The 22,510-nt window shown below is 39.6% G+C and overlaps 1 protein-coding gene across 1 annotated transcript in view; it reads right to left on the reverse strand.

Annotated features, from left to right (window-relative positions):
* The window catches only part of LOC148101178 (uncharacterized), a 5,490-nt gene extending 1,460 nt beyond the window's left edge, over nucleotides 1–4,030 (reverse strand). Inside the window, exon 1 of the mRNA XM_087845801.1 lies at nucleotides 2,771–4,030. Coding sequence (XP_087701927.1) covers nucleotides 2,771–4,030 — 1,260 coding nt within the window. The remainder of the gene's footprint in view (nucleotides 1–2,770) is intronic.
* Nucleotides 4,031–22,510: the final 18,480 nt, after the last annotated feature.

The following is a 22,510-nucleotide window of genomic DNA, read 5'->3' on the forward strand; positions in this document are numbered from 1 at the left end:
GGCATGGCCCCACCAATAATTTGATTTCTTCAAGTAAAGAAAAACAAACGCGATAGAAAGAAAAAAACAATCTGTCAACGTCTCGTTCAACCAGCGGTGAAGAAAGATTTAAATTACGTTCTCTACCTCATGTGACAAATATGGCCAATGTGATTGGCTGTGCCTTTCAGGGAGCTCTGTTTAGTTTTAGCAGCAGCAAGCCTGCACTGTGAGGACCTGCAAGGAGGAGAGGAGGACGGCAGCAAAAAGGAAGAACCTGGATATAAGAAAGTGTTTTTCAAAGAAACCTGGAAGTCACTTAAAGCCAAGTTCACTCATAAAATGTGCCGGTCATAATAACGTTACAGGCTATGCTAGGCTTTGGCCCACATCAGTCTAAAATTGTATGCAACCATGAATAACGTGTTTTGGAAACTAACTGCACAACAGGCAGCACTATTAGTTCTCTCAGTCTCAGAGCAGCATTTCTAATTTTGATTGAAACTGTCAGAGAAAACGGAGCCTCGAGCAGCCAGGATAATAATACTAAAATGTTTAATTATTACTACATTACCTTTGACTGAAACGCTTGTTTGCGAGCAGCTTATTGATCTTGATAAAGACGTGCTGCTTACTTGTGTAAAAACAGTGAAATATAAAAAGTGTTTACTAATTTGTACCAACGTGAGAGAGAAATGGATCTGAAACCACTGAAACCAGAGAGTTTGCAGACACACAGATAATGAAGACATGCTGCTCGGAAATGCTAGATACAGATAAAAATGGAGTGTGTGTGTGTGTGTGTGTCTAACTGCCTCAGTAATTATGGACCTTATAGTCCTTACAAACACTGTTTCACTAACTTCAGTAAACATTTTACATACATATGTCCCACCGTGAACGCAGCGGTGCACGAGCCACTGCAGTGGAGCTCACGTACAGCTTTGTGCTTCAGACTGTTATCACACACAAACAATCAATGCAGGAGAAATAGCGCGTGCACGTGGTAGATGCCGTCATTTACACAGTGCTTCATGCAGGTGTGATAACGAGACTGTTTGACTGCTGCAGGAGAAGATTGTTGATTTATGTATCTGTGCATTTTCAGATTTTTGTGTTCCAGCTGTTGTATGTTTGTTTTTTCTTACAGGTGCAGCAGTTGGTGATTGTGCATTTCTATTTGGACTCTATTCTTTTATTACATCTTGCACTACGACCCCCATGCACCAATGCCGTGCACCGGGTGTGGTAGGCCTTTGTGTTGCTCAGTGAACGGAGTTGATTCAGCACAGTCCTCCAAGCTATGTGCAGTAAACGTACTATCGTCAAGTAAAAAGATTTTAAAAAATGACGCTAAAAAAATTCATAGTTTTTAACTAAAACATTTTAATTAATTAAAATAAAATATTAAAAAAAACACCAAAATTTAAACTCTACCACCACCAAAAACAAAAAATAAAAATAATAATAAATGATGATAACATGTATTTATTATGTTGCTCTTTGTTTGATTTCTCTTGTTTTTTTTCTCCATACAGGTGATCCAGGTGTTTGTTTTTCTTTTTGTTCCTTCCCCCCTTTCTCATCATCTCTTCTGCCCTCTGTTTTTCTTTCTCTCCCTCTCTTTCTTTCCTTCTTTCCTTCTCCCTGTCCTATCCCCCAGTCATGTCTGTCCCGTCTGTAACAACCGATAATAAAATAAAATAAATACACAATTATAATAAAGGTCAATCAAATGGACCAACATGGCATCTTTCTTGGCCTTCAAACAACAATTCTGATGGCTAAAGATCCAAATGGGACAGGCAAAAAAATAAATGAATAAATAAATGATGATAACCATGTGCAGCTTCTCTCGTCTTCCATTTTTCCATGATATGTTTCACTCTACATCAGACACGTGTTAAAGTGTGTTGGCTGCATATTAAGTTCAAAATGCTGATGAGCTCTGATCCAGTTGACTGATATACTCTGCTCTACATCCTGCACTGAAATATGAGGATTGTGTGTTTATTAAAATTGAAAATCATCATGGAGTCATTGACAGAAGAGCATCAACGTTCAGCCTGTTAAATTAGATTTAGATATTTTTATTTCAGAAATGATTCCTAACAAAAATGGAGAATATAAAAACACAATCAAAGCAGTAACGTCCATATTATGAAGTGTTTGCTGTATCAGACAATCATGTTTATTCACAACAATGAAAACAATATAGTGCAGATGAACATGGTGCTGTAATGAATCTGCTCTTAAACACAATAACAAAATACATTTTCCAAGAGAGATGATAATGATTCACATCAGAGTGAAGAACGAATACATTTACAACTGGTTTCTAACATTTATTATAGATCGAACTGATCACTGATAGAAACAGAAGAATATTCAAAATGATACTCTGAGAGATACATGAATGAGATATGGATAAACATCACATCACATAAAACAAAAAAGCACATAATCATTATAACTGAAATAAAATATGAGCAGAAATAAACAAGAATTAAGTCGAAAGATAGAAAAAGGCAAAATGTTTAAAATATATAATCATATAAGAGACTGAACCGTCCAGTCAGGTCACAGATTCATCTCTACAATAATATTTTTGTTTGTTTTTGTTTTGATTTCTTAACTTCTATGTATTATTATTATTATTATTATTATTATTATTATTATCATTATTATTATTATTATTATTATAAGCATATTAAGTGTGTGTCTGAGCTGAAAGCTGCTCTCCTCTCCTGGTTTTCTGTCTCACACAGACCACAACAACACAAAGCATCACCTGCAGACTGCTGAGCAGTATCCACCTGACTCTGTAGAAGGTCGAGTAAACCCCAAAGGGCTCTCTGTAGATCAGAACAAATTTTTCTGCGGACAAACACTCACTACCTGACTTATAACCTGTACACACATACTCTCCTGCATCTTCCAGTGAGACATTAGAGATTATCAGGCTGTCATAGGAACAAGTGATTCTATTGTCACTGCATAACTTATTAGCGTACACAATTTTGCCTTCTGTTTGGATCAACTTAATAAAGGCCGAAGTACTATTTTTCCAATCATCAGAGCATCTCATAGTGACTTCATCTCCCTCTGAGAAAACCTTTACTGCAGGTGGACCAAGTTTAGGGCACACCCAAAGCCAGTACACATGTTTTACTTTTTCACCTTCACAGTAGTAGTAACCTGTATCATTTACCATTAGTGATGGAAGTACCAGCGAGAAGTTTCGACCAATTTCTTGATCAGTATTGTAGGAAATTGCTTTCTTCATCCAAACTGGGGGCTGGTCATGAATGTGGTCCATGACGGGACACTCCAGCACAGCTGTGTCTCCCTCTGAAGCATAATGTAGCTTTATTTCTTTGGTCAAATGTACAGAGTAAGTGCTCACACACTGCTGTTGGTTCATCAACAGGCAGATGTAAGACGTTTGTTGTTGATTGAAGACATGAAGAAGTGATGTGTTTTTCACCTCCAGGAAACTTTCTTGGACTTTATTCACCTTAAAAATTATTCTGTCTTCGAAACTATTCATCATTCCTGGTCGCCACTTCCTGTCATGTCTGATCCAACGCACCGTCAGATTCTCACCTGCTCCTTTACATTGTACGTCTACAGTGTCTTCAGGACTTGTGATATCTTCTCCCCACCTTACTGTCTTACACACAGTCAGGCTGATGTTTCTCTCATATGTCACGCTGCCCTGAGTCCAGCACACTTCTTGGTACAGTCCAGAGTCTGAGTGGGTCAGGCTCTTTAGAGTAAATGAAGGAGAACCATGAAATGTCTCAGGAAATGAGAGTCGTCCTGTCAGGTCTTCATGTACTGTGAAGTTTCTGTTCCAGGGGTCAGAGATGTTCCACAGGACCAGAGTATCTTCACCAACACGTCTGGAGGTGATGCAGGAGCTGTTTTGATCTGGGAGCTTGAACTGTAAAGACTCTCCTTCTTCTCTTATGGCGATAAATTCTTCTGCATGAATGTTGCTGATGAGAGTGAACAGCAGGGAGAAGCAGAGCTGTGCGACTGCAGCCATCCTGCTCAGAGGTCTCGTGGTGAGTGTCGTACAAGCACTGACACTGCTCGCTTCATGAGCTTCCTGTTTGTGGTTGGAGGAGGAACGCCACTTCTTTATCACATCATCAAGGAACACTTTGAAGCATTTGGCTCGATATCACGCCGTATATCTGCTTTCACTCTTCACAGGCCAAAGTGTGGACACGGTTTTTTATACTTCGTTGCATGGGTCCAGGGGTATCAAACATGTGGTCTGGAGCACAGAACCGGCCAGTCACAGTGTCCAATCTGAACCATTACAAGTGAGATCATGTCAGCTTTACCACACAGCCATGAATATTATGAAAATGTAAAAGTCCTTTCTAAACTATTTTTTCACAAAAACAACTAAAAAATGTTGTTTCTTATGTGATCCTTCATAAAACATCACATATTTTCCAACATAATTCACGGTTTGGTTTGGTCTAAGTAAGCAGAGAAGTCCAGGCATCCAGTTTCCATGCAGATGTTTACATGAAGCTCATCATCTGATGATGAAACTTACTTTGTACCCAAGCAGCCCAACCAGAAATTGAAAGTGTACATGCATCAAGGGACGGAGCGCATCCCGTCAATAGGTCCAAAGTGCAATCGAGGCTAATCCCATGATCTTCTTATTTTCTTGTAGACCGAAGTTGAAAATCTGGCAGTATTTATTTTTGTGATTTTTTTTTCACTCTCAGCTGTCCTTCTCCTGTATTTGGGCCTGTTTGTTAATTTATTTCAATGATGTAAACAATATACAGGTACATTTAGCAAAGAAAATCTGAGAAAAAAATACTATACAAAATAAAGTTAATACATTGCAATATTGCTTCTGTTCTGATTCAGTTACATGTCGAAAGGGAGAGGGAAGAAGTACACACTTATTTAATCCCACCCCTTTGCCATAAGTTATCAGTCAATATTTAGTCACTTACTGATATAATCTGTAATAAAAATAGTGAACAGATTTCTGATATAATATATACTATAATATCACATCATGAAGTTTTCTAAATAGTGACATTCACTTAATTTCAACATTTTCCCTTTTCTTTATAGCTCAAGAAGATCATATCTTTATAACTCTTTTTGAACTGTTTTATGTTTGGATATTGCTTCAATTTCATATTCAAACTGTTCCACAGCTTCACTCCATGCACAGAAACACAAAAGCTTGTTCCTGTTGTACGTACCTTCCCTTTTTTTGAAGTTACAAAAACCCCTTAAATTATAACTTACTCTGAATATAATCTGGCAGTTCTTTATTTTTTGCTTTGAATATAATTTGCGCTGTTTGGAATTTCACTAGATCAGCAAATTTCAATATTTCAGACTGCAAAAATAGTGAGTTTGTATGTTCCCTGTAACCTGCATTGTGGATGATTCGAACTGCTTTTTTTTGTTGAAGAGTAAAAAGTGAATGTAATGTGGTTTAATAGTTGTTGCCCCAGACCTCTGCACAAAAGCTTAAGTATGGTGAAACCAGTGAACAGTAGAGAATATGAAGTGATGTCCCGTGTGATACCTGCTTTGCCTTGTTTAGTATTGCAATGCTTCGTGATACTTTGGAATCAATATATCTTACGTGAGCTCTCCAGTTAAGTTTTTCATCTATTATTACCCCCAGAAATTTATTTTCCCTGACTCTTTCAATATCAACACCATTTAGTTTAATCTTAGCATTGTATTTAAAGTACTATTTCCAAATAACATAATTTTAGTTTTATTCAAATTTAATGATAATTTGTTTTTATCAAGCCAGAACTTCACTTTACTTATTTCATTAGTCATATCATCCAATAAATTCTGCAGATCATCACCAGAGCAGAAGATGTTTGTATCGTCAGCAAAGAGAACCATTTTTAATACCTTGGACACTTTACAGATGTTGTTAATGTTTAAGTTGAAGAATTTTGGGCCCAAAACTGACCCTTGGGGTACACCACAAGCAATGTCCATACATAAGGAGCAACCACCATTTAATTTCACAAACTGCTTACTTAAATAATTCAGGACCCAATTTAAAACTACCCCTTTGACACCATAACGTTCCAGTTTTCTTATTAATATATTGTGATCTATAGTGTCAAATGCCTTTGTCAAGTCTTTGAATAACCCATCCACATATTGCTTTTTGTCTACGGAATTTAGGATGTATTCTATTGAATTCTGCTTGATCCGTACTCTCAGTGAGTAGTTTATGTTTATCTATAAATTTGTCCAGTTGGTTGTTAAACAGTTTTTCAAGAATTTCTGAGAATTGAGGTAGTAAAGAGACCGGCCTGCAGTTTATGAAATGGTGTTTGTTGCCAGATTTGTATAGAGGTACAACTTTTGCTATTTTCATTCTGTCTGGAAATCGACCAGTTTGAAATGATAAATTACAGATGTACGTAAACGGTTTTATAATAGCCTTACTATATCTTTTAACCACTATCATATCAATATCAATTGGGTTCCGGCTTGAGTGAACGCTGGTGCGCCTGGCTGAGCTACTCACCGGTACATTTTCGATTATTTAGATTATTTGGATTCAGATTTGAATGAACAGGGACATTCACACTCAGGACCAGATCGATCTCTGCCAGGGATTGATTTGCAACGCTTGTCCTCAACATCTGCTATTTCAGCTGAATGTGCTCTGACGTCTTCTTCTCAGTGAGCTGCACTAGCTTAGCTGTTTGAGCTATTTTAGCCTACCTGTTCGTCGCTCCGGCTGGCTCGGCTCCTTTTCCTCCACATAATCGAAGATGTGGCCCAAGATGTTTCTGAGCTGGTCGGCACTATTATGGATTCTCCTGACGCTCGCCTACCATCCTATGGCTGGTCTGCTCCGCTATACAGCCGCTGAGCTCCTGCACCTTCGCGAGCAGCTGTCGCTCCCGTCGCCGGTGGAGCTCCACTGCCACCCAGACATCACTTTCCAGCCTCGCCGGAGATACATCCATCGCGGGTCCCGCATGATTTTCCATAACTCCAATGGAACTAAATCGTTTTGGTCTGCTACTTGCCGCCCTCGCAGGAACCCTGATCGGACTGTCAACCACCAATCTCTAGCCCACCTGCCCAGGGCGCCGACCGCGATTAGCAAAAAAGAAAATACTCCACTCAGTTTCGGTCTTCTAAACATTCGCTCACTGACAAATAAGGGGCCTCTCATCCAAGACCTCCTATCTGACCGTAAGTTTGACTTTTTCTGCTAAACTGAAACCTGGCAACAACCTGATGACTTTTCTCAGCTAAATGAATCCACTCCTCCGGGGTTTGTTTACCTTTCTAAACCTCGCTGCATAGGTCGTGGGGGTGGTCTCGCTATCTTCTTTCGCTAGCATTTGAATGTCCCACCAGTTAATCTTGATACCTTTAGTTCCCGTGAGTGCCTTGCATGTGAGCTGACTGGACCCATTCCCACCATCATATAGCTACTGTATACCGCCCCCCTAAACCTAACCCTGTCTTCCTCAGTGACTTTGCTAATCTACTAACCCATCTTTCATCTCTCTCCCCAAATGTGATCTTGGTGGGAAATTTCAACATTCATATGGATAATAATGACCGTCTGCTCACCAGAGATTTTTCCTCTTGTCTCGAAGGCTCTGAATTTAAACAATTTATCGACTTTGCCATTCACTCTAAAGGACACACCCTGGACTTGGTCTGCTGTTCTGGTCTTACTCCCTCGAATCTTTCTGCTGCTGAAATCCCCATAACTGACCACTTCCTCCTTTCATTTAACCTCACTCTCTGCTGCTCTTCTACCAAGCCAACCCGTCTCATCACGTTCCGCAACATCAACAACATTGATATGGACATTCTCACTACCAGTTTGGACAATGTTCAGATTCCGGACTCCTATTCTACTCCTGATGATTTCTTGTTGTATTATAATAATTGTCTACGCATTGTCCTTGATTCTCTGGCTCCTGTAAAAACCCACTTTGCTCACTCTGCTGCCTAGTTTACCTCTGACCTCCGAGCATTGAAGGCCAAAGCTCGGCAGCTAGAGCGTAAATATTAGAAATCTTGTCTAGTCTTGTTACCTCCTGTATTGACTACTGCAATTCTCTTTTGCATGGTCTCCCCCAAAAATTCCTCCATAAGCTTCAACTGGTTCAGAACTCTGCTGCTCGCATTATCACCAGAACCCCTCCTACCAGCACATCACCCTGTTCTTCAGGAACTTCACTGGCTCTCTGTGAAATTCCAGATAATATTCAAACTTCTTCTGCTCACCTTCAAGGCCATTCATAACCTCGCTCCTCCTTACTTTTCTTACCTGTTAAGCACCACCTGTTCTGCCCGTTGACTTTGATCTTCTGCTATCCAGCTTGCTGTACCTTCTTTCCGCCTCACCACCATGGGAAGCAGAGCTTTCAGCTGCTCTGCTCCAGACTGTGGAGCTCTCTACCCCCAAATATAAGAAACATTGGTTCTCTCCCCCATGTTTAAATCCCAACTCAAAACCCATCTGTTCAAATCTGCATATTCACTGTGAATCCACTGTTAGTTAATTTTATCCTGTGCTTTTTGTTTTATTGTTCTTATTTTGACATTGTTTTATTATGTTTTGATCCTATTGTAAAGTGTCCTTGGGTGACTTGAAAGGTGCTCATAAATAAAATGTATTATTATTATTATTAATATCAGTACAATCCAAAGATTGCCACAACCTCCATATTATATTCTTCACGGTCATTACAAATTAAATACTTGGGATAGTTCTCTTGTCCAGCCCCACATTTTATAACACTGTTCAGTATTTCCCATAAACTTTTAATATTATTTCTATTTATATCTAATTGCTTCTTATAGTATTCCATTTTACTATATTTAAGTATATTAATTAACTTATTTTTATATCTTTTGTATCTGATTTCAGCATCTTCTGTTCTCTTTCTTAAGAAATCTCTGTATAGAGCATTTTTCTTTATAGATGCATTTTGCAGACCTTTTCTTATCCATGGACAGCCCATATATTTATGTTTCCTACTATATCGCTTTATTGGACAGTTGGTATTATACAATAATGTAAATATTCTAAGGAATTCATTATACGCACTATGAACGTCTTGTTTCTGATATATTTCACCCTAGTTCGGTTTCATTAAATCTTGCTTGTCTGTACTCTTTTTTACTGTCCACTTTATTGATCTTGTAATTCCTATCATAGATTGTAAAAATTGGAAGATGGTCACTTATGTCTTTAATCAGGAGTCCACTTACAGTCTTATTTTTAATATAATTTGTAAAAATGTTGTCTATGAGAGTTGCACAATGTGATGTGATCCTGGTAGTCTAGTAATTTTTCTGCATTTTGGATGTGAAGGAGCTTTACCTCCACAAGTTCAAGGATACTTTTCTGCTGCAACCTGATAGTGGAAATTTCAAAGAAGTAAAGAGACCTTTTAATGTCCCCGACTTCCTCAGCTGACAGAGTCCTCTTTAGCCCCATTGTATCTGGCTCCACTGGTAGCAGGTTCAGTCAGCTGTTTCCTCGGTCAGCTGTTAGCTTTCTCAGCTGTTAGCCTGGTAGCTTGTTGGCTAGCCTGCAATTACCTCTTTAACTTTGATAATCCAGTCCAATATCCTGTATCAGAGTCATACAGTTATAACAGTCATGATTGTGTTTTTGAATGGATGTCCAAGGTGTAGTTTATACACTGGAGTAAGTATCTTGTTTGCACTAAAGAGGTTTGACATTAATGTCATAGACGGCTGTAATGCAGGCACCCAAAATGCAGATGGAGACGGGAAACTGAAAAACACTGAAAGGCAAATAATGCAAAACTTTACTGGGACCTATATAAACTAAACATACGAAGAGGCACACAGGGGAAACGCACAGCCATGAGGGAGAATGCAACACTATACTTAGGGAGACAGCGGCAAACACAAAGTACAATGACGAGGGAACAGAAGACACATAAGGAACGCAAGACTGACACATGAGTTTGACAGAGAAGTGGAGGAAAGGTAGATTAGAGGGAGCGAGGGAACGAGAGGAGACATGAGGAGGGAAGCAAGACACAATAACTCACAACATATATAAACACAGACACACACAGAGACACAGAGGCCAAAGACACAAGAGGGAATCTGATCATCAAGACGCTAAACAGGGAATATAAGAAACTCAAAACAGAATAACTAAGACTACAAATGAACCAGAGTATGAACTATGATACAAAGTAACACTAAAACATGTGGTGGCAGATTTCTTTTCTCATGTATTAATCACATATTTAATCATATCACATTAGTTATAGTAATATCACTTTCTCACTTTACTATAGTAAGAGCACTCCCATCACCAGTTTACATGCATGTGGAAAGTTAACACAGTGAGGCCGTTGTAATGAGAGACGTTAAACAGATAGTGAGGCTCCTTCTGCTTATCAGGGATGTAAATTCTTAGGTGATGGCTAAGCAGAAAACAAGGTCATAATTCTCTCTGTGAGGGAGGAGGTATAGCCCCCCCCATGAGAGGGGCCAACATGTAAGAGTTTGAGGAATGTTCTTTGTCTGTGTCTCTGTATATGCTATATAAGATGTAAGGGTGGTGGCCACATTTCAGAGATGGTCCTGGTGTTTCACTGGGATGCTCTCTCCACATTGTGTTTATTAAACCCACTTCAAATCAAGCTCACTGGGTGTGTTGCAGGTTATTGTTAACATTGCCATGACAATTTGGCGTCACGAACAGGATTCCTCACGTGAGTTTCGCTGAATCGCAGGTATGCGGTGACTGGCCATCCTCGGGGAAAATAGTCCCAGTCCCACCGTTCTTTTGTTTTCAAAAAAGGGGGAACCGCTAGAGGCCTTCAGCGACTCACACATGCAGGAATTTAACGAACTATGAGGAAAGAAATGGGAAAAGAATCTGCAACGGTGAGCTGTTTTGATTTGGGGGGAGTTTTCAAGCGGACCACAAAAAGGGAAAACCTCAAAAAACGACGCCTAAATTATGGATTGTCGTGGGAAGGACTTTTCTGTCCTTGGGAAGGACTCTTCTGTCTTTGGGTTTATGGTTTTTAGCACTTTGTACCGAAGCAAAGGCTGCAGAGGGGACGCCCGGCTGCAATGGGTGCTGAGCTCAGCAAAGCGGCTACAGGAGCCGTGGGGAGGTTGTGTCCCTGGAGGTGGTCTGGGTGAAAACTCCAAATGGGTGAAGTATGTGTTGTGTAAGAGAAAGATGTTGACAGGACTAAGAGTTTTGTTTGTTTGTTTGTAGTTTTTTTTAAAGTTGTTGTTGCTTTTGTTGTTTTCTTTTTCTTTCTTTTTTTTTGTTTTTGTTTTGGATGGACCACTGGGAGGGAAACCTCAGGAATACGACACCTAATTTCAGGACTGTTGTGGGAAGGACTCTGTCCTTAGTTTATGGTGTTTAACACTTTTGCACCATAAGGAAAAGGCTGGACGGCGAACGCACTTGTCCACAAAGCTGAGGTCAGCTGTACGGCCACCTCCAGGTGGTCCGGGCAAATCCAGGTTTTGATTGGATGATTTTTTTTCTCTTTCAGAAATATGGGAAAGAATACGTACATTCTGAAGTGTGTAGAAACTGAGGAATGCAGTAAAGAGAAGTGTGTGTGTGTGTGTGTGTGTGTGTGTGTGTAGGTGTGTGTGTGTGTGTGTGTGTGTGTGTGTGTGTGAGTGTGTGTGTGTGTGTGTGTGTGAGAGAAGTGCTGTGGGTGTGTGTATAACCGAGAGTGATGGAAAGAGATGTGTTAAAATGTGGACAGAAGAAAAAGAGAGGGAAAGTGTTAATGAGCAGTGATGAAAATGATATTAAATAAATGTTTTAGTGTGTTAGTACAGGTGGCTACGGAACTGGATCAACGTCCTCCACAAGCACAGCGGCCGGAGCAAAATGATAGATTAACATAATTGGAACCACACCCAGCCGTGTTTTGGCTGAATATTACACAGCTTCACTCCATGTACATCTAAACCTGAAGAACAAGCTTCGAGGACAATCAATCTCTCCCTGAAGAGAAAATGCAGTTCGAGAGCAACTGCGTCGACTTCAAGACTCAACAATGTGAACACACAGCAACACTGCCCTAAACCTTAAAGGGTTCAGCAGCATGTACAAATACCATGGATGGATGGAAGTGTGCGCTCCCAATCACAAGCTGGGAGGTTCACCAGCGACATCACTGTGAGTGAATGGACTTGAGAAGACTGTCTGAGTTTCACATTTGCTATACTGGGAGCTGAAATGGCAAAGGAAGAGACTTAAAAGAGTGAAAGACAAAAGGCAAAGCTGAAGAAGAACGGCCCACTGGGTCCCTGACACGCCACAACTGTGAACTGCTGCAGATGTGGGAGAGAGACAGAAGCTGTGAGAAGTGGGGAGAAGAGAGCATGGAGGAAAAATGAAGACTGTTGTTGTTAATGTGAGAACACATGAAAATTGGGTTGGAAAACTGTGGCCGGCTGTCTTGTGGAGGTTGATAAAGAGTCCGTAGGATCGCAACAAAGGTAAAACTAAAACACACACAAACACACATAAACAGAGAAATGTGAAGAAAAGGCAGCTTTAAGGACATGCCCTGCTGAATCTGCAGCTCCACTGCACACACATCCATTAAACCTGCCTACTAACACACACAAACATGCAATGAAGATCAGCTTGTTATCTGTCGTCAGTGTTAAAATTGTGCAAATTTCACAGACACATGTTATCAAAGGCTGAGTGTATCCACTGCTGACAGTTAACTCTCTGGGTTGCAGGACAACAGTTTAACGTTTGTGGGGAAAAAAAGATTCTGGTTTGACCAACCAGTGATCAGACAATAAATTTAGTTGTTAATATAGTAAATTGTCAAATACTTTCTGCTTGATTGGTGCAGCACAAGTAATTTACTGTATGAAGGAAATTCTCTTTTGTGATAATATTTTGAACATGCATTTCTGTTGTCCTGTCAACTTGGTGGGCTAATAGCTGATATGCAAATGAGTTTATTGTTACTAGATCAGGGAAGGATGACTGGATTATAAAACAAGTGAATAAGATGTAGCAGAGGGTTGAGTTTCCTGTTTCTGATGTATGGGTGAAGCCTGCACCCAGATCTGATTACATGAGAACAAACCTGTTTTGTGAAATACCTGACAGCATGTTACATGTTTTATGTTTGGGGAAGAAAAAAAGGGGGAAGAAATCCACATTCCAGTGATAAAACACTGATATGAAGTGTTTAGGAAGCTTTTAATGGTGAACATTAGTGTTGTTTGAACTGTGCAGCTGCTGATAAAAAAAGTTTGTGTTTAGCAGGTGGAACTATGTTGGTTGGCCCCAGACTTTCCACAATTGTGTGATATTCTGGAGCACTTGTGGGCAACCAGTAAATATGACGTGGGGAACATGAACAAAGGTAGTGACTCTTAAGTCTGATTTCAGACCATGTAAGCATCAGTTGTTAATTAAAGCCAGAAGCAGTGACTGCAGCACTGCATGGCAGGTTCTAACCCCTACAGCCTGTTATTTCACCTGAAGGCAAAACTTTTCCTGTGATTTTTCCGGTACATTTTGGGGTTTTTGCTTTAGTACCAGGCTGATTCTGCCAGTTAGGTTTAGGTTGTTTTTCTTTTTCTAAGAGAAAGACTGTTTTTTTTTTTTTACACTTAGACATGTCTGGAACCAGGCCTAATATGTTTTTTTTTTTTGTAACAGTGCACTTAGGAAAAAAACCTGCCAGGTATCGCCCCTCTGGGGGTGATATTTTGTGTGTTGATGATTTAAAAGCAGGCCTGCAAGTTGGGGGGCAAAAGCGCTATAAAATACTTTAATTGAGAGCAAATATAAGGTGAGCTTCTCTAGATTACAATTGGATTCTGAGAAAATTCACCTACCTAGGACGCTGACCATATTAGATGGTAAATCCTGTGTTTAAAAGGATTATAGCGATTCAATCCATTTCAAAGCAATGAGAATTGTTTTTGTTTTTGGAATGACGAAATATTGTTGTCAGTGGATATTTAAATTTGTGCGCGGTTTTCCACTGTCAGCAATGATCGTTATGAATGCATGTGACTAGATGAATGCATGTGATTGGTATAAATGCAAATGCAGAGGACTGTGGCTGGACTGATGATGTGGACTAAATGTGACTGACTTGAAATTGAGAAGACAGTAACTATTTTAGGATTAGTCACTTCTAATGCCTAATCCACCCAAACAGTGAAAAAGGGTGGATGTATGTGTTTTTGTTTGCTTGTTTTTTGTAGAAGCAGAAGGATGACAGAGACCAGAGGAGGAGAGACTGTAGGTTTACATGAGTGTGGGCGGGCCTTGCAGACTTAACCCTTACGCTGCTACTTTTTGTTTTACTGATTTTGTGTGAAAAAAACTGTTTTTACTGGCTGCTTGTTGGTTATGGTGACACACTGTATTGTTGGAAAATGTCAAATGTTAGAAGTTGGCAGAAAACATAGCGGCGTTGAAGAGTGTGCAGAGAAGGCCAGCCCACATCAGGTGCAGTTAAGCTATGTTGATGAACGGCTTTCACCCACCCACTGCTGACTTCATTAGGAAACAAAATTTTAATCAAAACACAGACGGGTCCGTTGAATGCATGAACTGGGCCCGCCATGTGCAGGAAGTCACAAAGCTCTGACCATAGATTTATTTGAGGTGGATGAATGCTAAAAGTAGTGAGGTTGCACCTCCACATGATGACAGGGTGGATGTATCTATGTGTGTTTCTCTGTTTTTAAAGGAGTGGAAAGATGACAGCAACATCCTAGGTTATGTGCTGATTTAACCTTTTAAATGCCACTTTCTGTGTCTGTGAATTTACCAGCGGAGTGCTATTATGACCTAGTATTGCCAAATGCAGAGGTCACTGTGAGGAAGTGTGTATACACCTGCGTGGCGCTAACATTTACATTCTCCTTTCTACAGCAGAGAGTTCATCATGTGATCTGATTCTGGTTAATTTTTTTTCTCACAGGATTACTGGGTTTATGTGTGAAGGCAACTGTGATTACAGGTTATATGTTTGTTATGCAATTACACTATGTTGTTGAGAAAATGTTGGAGAAAATGTGAATACAGTGTCAAACATACTGTGTTTGAAACCAGTATTACCTCTTTTACAGCAGAGTGTTAACTTTATGATCTTTTTGCAGCACCTCTGGAATCTGTTGATCCAGGAAAAACCTCCAGGATGCTTCATATGTTTTGCTAATGTTTGTTTCTCTCTAAGAGTGCTTGTGGAGGATTCAGCACAGACACAGACAGACATAAGTGAAACGAAACAGGTTGTGTAGTGATTACAGAACATCTGACTGTTGGGCTCATAGTGTGAAAGCACGTGAGTGACATTACTTAAGAAAAGTCACTGGTTACGGTAGTTTTGATTAAACACATGGGGTGATTCATGATTTGGGTAAATTATGGCAACAGTAGTGTTTTTAATTGTCTGGGGACATAAACTGCACATGGCACACTTGTGTCTGTGGTGTGGGATGCCTTATTGCTCCTATGACCCTACAGTTGTTTCTAAGTGTGACGTTTGTATTTACTCACCGATTTTGGTTTCTAGGTAATTGTGGTGTGGATGCAGGCTCCAGGCAGAGCCAAGAGTTAGACCCACTTAACATGACATTAATGCTGATTTTAGTCTTTAACACAGAGTTTACAGGGCTGAAGCGACATTACTCCGGAGGAGAAGCCCTGATGTTGTCTAAGAATTTGTGTAACTAACCTTTTACTTTTTGTTATTCTCCTAGTTCTGATGAGTTGACTCATGGGAGAGACCATGTGTCAAAAGGAGGGATTCTAGGTTTAACATGAAACAGTGTTTTTGTCCATGGCTTTTTTACTGTGATTTGTGGGATTAACAGTTCATGTACAGGTATTAAAACCTCTACAGGGGGGTTAAGTCCATGTTCAGATAAGGATTTGATGATCTATAAATAAACTTCACTGAACTGAAAGGAAAATGTGGTTTGAAGCCTCACTTCTGTCAGTCTGCCCCAGGGCAGCTGTGGCTACAACTGTAGCTGCCTCCACCAGTGTGTGAATGTGAGAGTGAATGAATAGTGGAATTGTAAAGCGCTTTGAGGGTCTCGAAAAGCGCTTTATGAATGCAATCCATTATTATTATGATTATTATGGTTGACATGTTTTCCAAATGGTTAGAAGTTTTTCCTCCTAGTAAAGCGATACAGGTGCAGGAGCCAGAGTATTATTGGAAGAAATCATCCCAAGGGTGGAATCTCCTGACTGAGTCTGGGTGCTGATCAGAAGTCTTCAGAGACCCAGCGAGAAGCAGGGACCATTCATAGCATAGCTGACAGCTCAGGCAGTGGTTGAGGTCAAAGGTCGTGCAGTTTGGGGCCCTACTAGTCATCATGAGAAGATTCCAGAACCACAGCAATAACCATAAAACTGCGTTGAAACGAGAGGGTGAGGGGTGAAAAGAGCGCCCTCCTCCAACAAGGCCAAACTCCAACTCAACGACTGCAGAGCAGACTCTGTGCCACCCAAGAGGGATCAGCGAATGAATGCAGATAACACCTGCTTAAAACAGCCAATCACTTTCCCTGGAAAGCTTAGTATGTTTTTAAGTTAAGGAGGTCGTTGGTGTGACGTTAATAATCATTTTTTAAATGATATGCATTTACATGATTCTCCGAACATCACAAACTCTGTTAGAGTCCTGAGCCTGAGTAAAAGTGATTGGAGTAATTATAGCATGAGAGTTTTACAGCAACTTGTGTGCATTTTGTAGGATAGGTAGATTGATTATCTAGCGTGTCACTTCCTGATCAGTTCATTAGGCCTTCATTGTCTGAGTAAACATAGTAACAACAGTTGTGAGTTCTTTTGACATGTGTACTCAACTTTGACACATTTTTGACACCGTGAAGGTAGGATATTGGGTTCATCACATTTCATTGAGGGATTTTGATCGGCCTCAAACATGCTGGAAGCACCTAAAGAAGGAGGTTGTTCTTCCAGAGTTAAATGTGGTTGTTTTGGTTTCCCCAATCACTGATGTGGGCACAGTGAAGATAATTGTAAATGCCCTTGAGAGGGTTTACACCTTTTAAACAGGCTGATGGCCCTACAATAGTAAAGAGTACAGCACACTGCATAGACAGAGAGGAAAGATCTATAATTCTGTTGTAAATTTAGCTCAGAAGTGTTTGATATATGTTGGCTGTGTGGAAATTCATGGCTACTTCTGGGTTTTACCCCAGACTTTGGGAAGCACTAACTTTGAAGTTAGTTTAGGTTTGTGGTATTCACTTAGGTACAGATATAGTCACTGTCCTTTATGGCAAACATCTGGACAGGGCAAAGCAAATGGCACAAAGGAGTGTGTGTGATGTTTGGTGAGGCATGTGTGCCTCAATCCCTAATAACACTGGGAATGAAGGTCTTTTACAGAAACCGTTAATAAATTTGGAAACATGGGATGATGAATTTAATGATAAAGTGGGAAATATATCACATCCTGAAAGACGTCCTTATCTAAACAACAGGTTCTTATGAAAGAGCAGCTTGATGTAACTAAGGTTAAAGTTTTCTTTTGCAGATGAACAACGAAGGCTGTTTCATTTTGTATATGATCTCATATTGTGTTTTCTTTTGTGGTATAACTGCCATCCTTTGAAGAAAGGGTGGAGGCTCAGATGGAGCGAAGATGACCATGAAGTGTGAATTTGTTTTTTTCTTCTGATTATAGGGAGGATGCACATTATGGAATTTCTTTGAGTACGCAATTGTGCTGATGTTATGTTCAGTAGTTAGAAAATAAATCCCCATGTTTTTATGTGATTCTTAATTGTGGTATCACAAAGGCTGGAATGTGGTGGCAGATTTCTTTTCTCATGTATTAATCACATATTTAATCACATTAGTTATAGTAATATCACTTTCTCACTTTACTATAGTAAGAGCTCTCCTGTCACTAGTTTACATGCATGTGGAAAGTTAACACAGTGAGGCCGTTGTAATGGGAGACGTTAAACAGATAGTGAGGCTCCTTCTGCTTATCAGGGATGTAAATCCTTAGGTGATGGCTAAGCAGAAAACAAGGTCATAATTCTCTCTGTGAGGGAGGAGGTATAGCCCCCCCCCCCCCTATGAGAGGGGCCAACATGTAAGAGTTTGAGGAATGTTCTTTCTCTGTGTGTCTGTATATAAGATGTAAGAGCGGTGGCCACAATTCAGAGATGGTCCTGGTGTTTCACTGCGATGCTCTCTCCACATTGCAATGTGTTTATTAAACCCACTTCAAATCAAGCTGACTGGGTGTGTTGCAGGTTATTGTTAACATTTCCATAACAAACACAAGAAGTCAAAAATACTGAGTCAAAAGGAACCAGAGCTGTGACAATTAAAAGATTCTGAGCTCAAGCACATTTTATTTCAAAACATTAAATAATTAAATTCTCTTCATTGCAGTAATTGGGATAAAAACATGGGTACAATATGACACCTAGTGATGACCTATGCTAATAATGAGAAAGCTCGTGCCAGCTTTCCATAGTGAGTGACAGCACAGGCATCTGTGTTTTTCATCGCATGAAAGATTAGTGACAGGCTAAAGTGTGAAACGTGTTTTTAATAGAAGACTTCAAACAGCAACAGAAACTCTGTTATTCTGGGTGTTTCTAACCTTGAAATCATGCTGTAAGTGTAACTCAAGCCATTGTGATTATCTGTTCTATTTCATCTCCAAACTTTGAATGAATGCATGTTTCAGGCAGGCAGAGGTGGAGCACTCGCAGGCTTTGAGTATTAATTGCTGTTTCCTAAAAACAATCAAGTGTTTGAGTGAAATCCCTTTTCTCATTAAATGTCCAGGACCTGAATTTATAGTACTGAGGATTTTTCAGACAGTTTTTCTCAAAAAGGTGTGTTATGGTGCGTTCACACCGAACGCGATAGTGCTGCACAACAGGCAGCACTATTAGTTCTAACAGTCTCAGAGTAGCATTTCTATTTTTGATTGAAACTGTCAGAGAAAACGGAGCCTCGAGCAGCCAGGATATTAGTTTATAGAAGCTGTTAAAATTATATGTCTAACGTTAACATGTTGGTGACACAATAATTTCATCCTAATGGTACTGACATATTCATAGGGTTAATTTTTGAGGCAAAATATCATGAGGTAGTCATGATTTTGCAAATATTCCACCTTGTAGTGCAGTTTGCACAAATTGTTTTAAAAATGCACTCAGCCTACAAACATTACTGATGAGTCAAGATCTGCACAAACTGACAGAAACACTGAAGCAGCTGCACATTTTATTCTTATTGTCATGTATGTCCTATTTATCAGGTGACAGAAGAACCAACACAAAGCTCAGAGAGTAATGGTGACACAAGATCACAGGTGAAACTGGATGATGACTTGGTGGTTCATGTAGGCAAGTATATTTCTCCCTTTTGTTAATCTTTTTTTTTGTCTTTAGCAAAGACAAAAAGGGGGCAAAAAGAAACGGGGCAGGGTTCGGTGGTGGAATCATCCATCCCCAAAACCAAATCTACGCCCTTGGATTACAGATTACATGCCCCAAAATGTATTTTGTAACGTAATCCGTTACGTTACTCAATGAGAGTAACATATTCTGAATACTTTGGATTACTTAATATATTATCATGCTGTTTACAACTACATGAATGTACTATTGCTGTGATTTATTACTGTTACTGTAGGCTACTCACCATACCAACACCAACTAGATTTTTAAATCCTAATATAAATGAGTAACAGTAGGTGGACATTAGGTAAGGCTGCAGTTTTTGCAGCGATCTCGTATAGAAACTATTCCGCGCGTATATAAAACAGGTCCGCGGCTCCAAACCGTAGTAAAGGGACCTCTGGCTAATACGTCGGGTTCGTGTCGGGCTCGTAGCTGAAAACTAGCTTTACGTTCTTGTCTGGGTCAACTTTGCTAGCAGAGACAGAGAGAGGCGTTGAAAGGCTGCTCCAACAGAACTTATTGTTTCAGAGGAAAACACGAACACGGTGAACAGTCGAGTCTTAATAGCTTACTTACAGCTGGGCTACACTGCCCATGAGGCTACATTCTTTAGGGCTATGCCTGGAACAGTCTGCCTGTTGCTTTTATATTAAATAATTTTTGAACAATAATTGAAAAAAAATTTCTCCACGTCATTATGTGGGCTGCAAGTAGGGTGACATGGGCCGCGAGATTGAGACACCGCCATTAGAGCCTCTTAATGCGTGTTTTTTTGGGGGGTTCTGTCGGCATGGAATTACCAAAAACAGAGAGGGCATAGCCGAACATATGAAACAGGAAAAGACGGCCGTGTAATCCCTTTATTTCAAAAAAGTAACTGTATTCTGAATACCACCATTTTAAATGGTAACTGTAACGGAATACAGTTACTCATATTTTCTATTTTAATACGTAACTTCGGTACATGTATTCTGTTACTCCCCAACACTGAAAATAAATAAAAGAACATTGAAGTTCTTGAGATGTTCAGTGCAATAACACACAAGCTAATCCAAAAGTTAACAGCTCACATCATGACTTATGACCTCAAAGTCTGCCTGGATCTAAATGAGGGAACCATGCAGACCTCATCAGTACAGGGCCTGCTGCAGCACACAAACTAATTTATATCTATACACACACACATATATATAGATATAAAAATATACATTTGTTTTATTCTTTTTTTTTTATTTTAATTACCTCTTCATCTGCTTTCAGCTGCACAAACTCAAGTCTCACATATCAGTGACAAACCACAGTTGTGCTGTTGGAGCATCCACAGCCTCTGTGTGAGTGCACTGCAACATCATGACATGAAGAACACTGGACACTTGAACCCGCTTTCAGTCTAACTTTAACTTTTTATCGCCAATAGACAAGTTGGCAAAATGTAACACTCAGAACATGGAGTCAGAAAATAATACTAAAATGTTTAATTATTACTACATTACCTTTGACTAAAACTCTTGTTTGCGAGCAGCTTATTGATCTTGATAAAGACGTGCTGCTTACTTGTGTAAAAACAGTGAAATATAAAAAGTGTTTACTAATTTGTACCAACGTGAGAGAGAAATGGATCTGAAACCACTGAAACCAGAGAGTTTGCAGACACACAGATAATGAAGACATGCTGCTCGGAAATGCTAGATACAGATAAAAATGGAGTGTGTGTGTTTGTGTGTGTGTGTGTGTGTGTGTGTGTGTGTGTGTGTGTGTGTGTGTATCTGTGTGTGTGTGTGTGTGTGTGTGTCTAACTGCCTCAGTAATTATGGACCTTATAGTCCTTACAAACACTGTTTCACTAACTTCAGTAAACATTTTACATACATATGTCCCACCGTGAACGCAGCGGTGCACGAGCCACTGCAGTGGAGCTCACGTACAGCTTTGTGGTTCAGACTGTTATCACACACAAACAATCAATGCAGGAGAAATCCCGCGTGCACGTGGTAGATGCCGTCATTTACACAGTGCTTCATGCAGGTGTGATAACGAGACTGTTTGACTGCTGCAGGAGAAGATTGTTGATTTATGTATCTGTGCATTTTCAGATTTTTGTGTTCCAGCTGTTGTATGTTTGTTTTTTCTTACAGGTGCAGCAGTTGGTGATTGTGCATTTCTATTTGGACTCTATTCTTTTATTACATCTTGCACTACGACCCCCATGCACCAATGCCGTGCACCGGGTGTGGTAGGCCTTTGTGTTGCTCAGTGAACGGAGTTGATTCAGCACAGTCCTCCAAGCTATGTGCAGTAAACGTACTATCGTCAAGTAAAAAGATTTTAAAAAATAACGCTAAAAAAATTCATAGTTTTTCATTAAAACATTTTAATTAATTAAAATAAAATATTAAAAAAAACACCAAAATTTAAACTCTACCACCACCAAAAACAAAAAATAAAAATAATAATAAATGATGATAACATGTATTTATTATGTTGCTCTTTGTTTGATTTCTCTTGTTTTTTTTCTCCATACAGGTGATCCAGGTGTTTTGTTTGTTTTTCTTTTTTTTCATTCCCCCCTTTCTCATCATCTCTTCTGCCCTCTGTTTTTCTTTCTCTCCCTCTCTTTCTTTCCTTCTTTCCTTCTCCCTGTCCTATCCCCCAGTCATGTCTGTCCCGTCTGTAACAACCGATAATAAAATAAAATAAATACACAATTATAATAAAGGTCAATCAAATGGACCAACATGGCATCTTTCTGCCTTCAGACAACAATTCTGATGGCTAAAGATCCAAATGGGACAGGCAAAAAAATAAATGAATAAATAAATGATGATAACCATGTGCAGCTTCTCTCGTCTTCCATTTTTCCATGATATCTTTCACTCTACATCAGACACGTGTTAAAGTGTGTTGGCTGCATATTAAGTTCAAAATGCTGATGAGCTCTGATCCAGTTGACTGATATACTCTGCTCTACATCCTGCACTGAAATATGAGGATTGTGTGTTTATTAAAATTTAAAATCATCATGGAGTCA

This window comes from Neolamprologus brichardi, chromosome 9 (genome assembly GCF_056152115.1).
Source record: "Neolamprologus brichardi isolate AB-2024 chromosome 9, ASM5615211v1, whole genome shotgun sequence".
NCBI lineage: Eukaryota > Metazoa > Chordata > Actinopteri > Cichliformes > Cichlidae > Neolamprologus > Neolamprologus brichardi.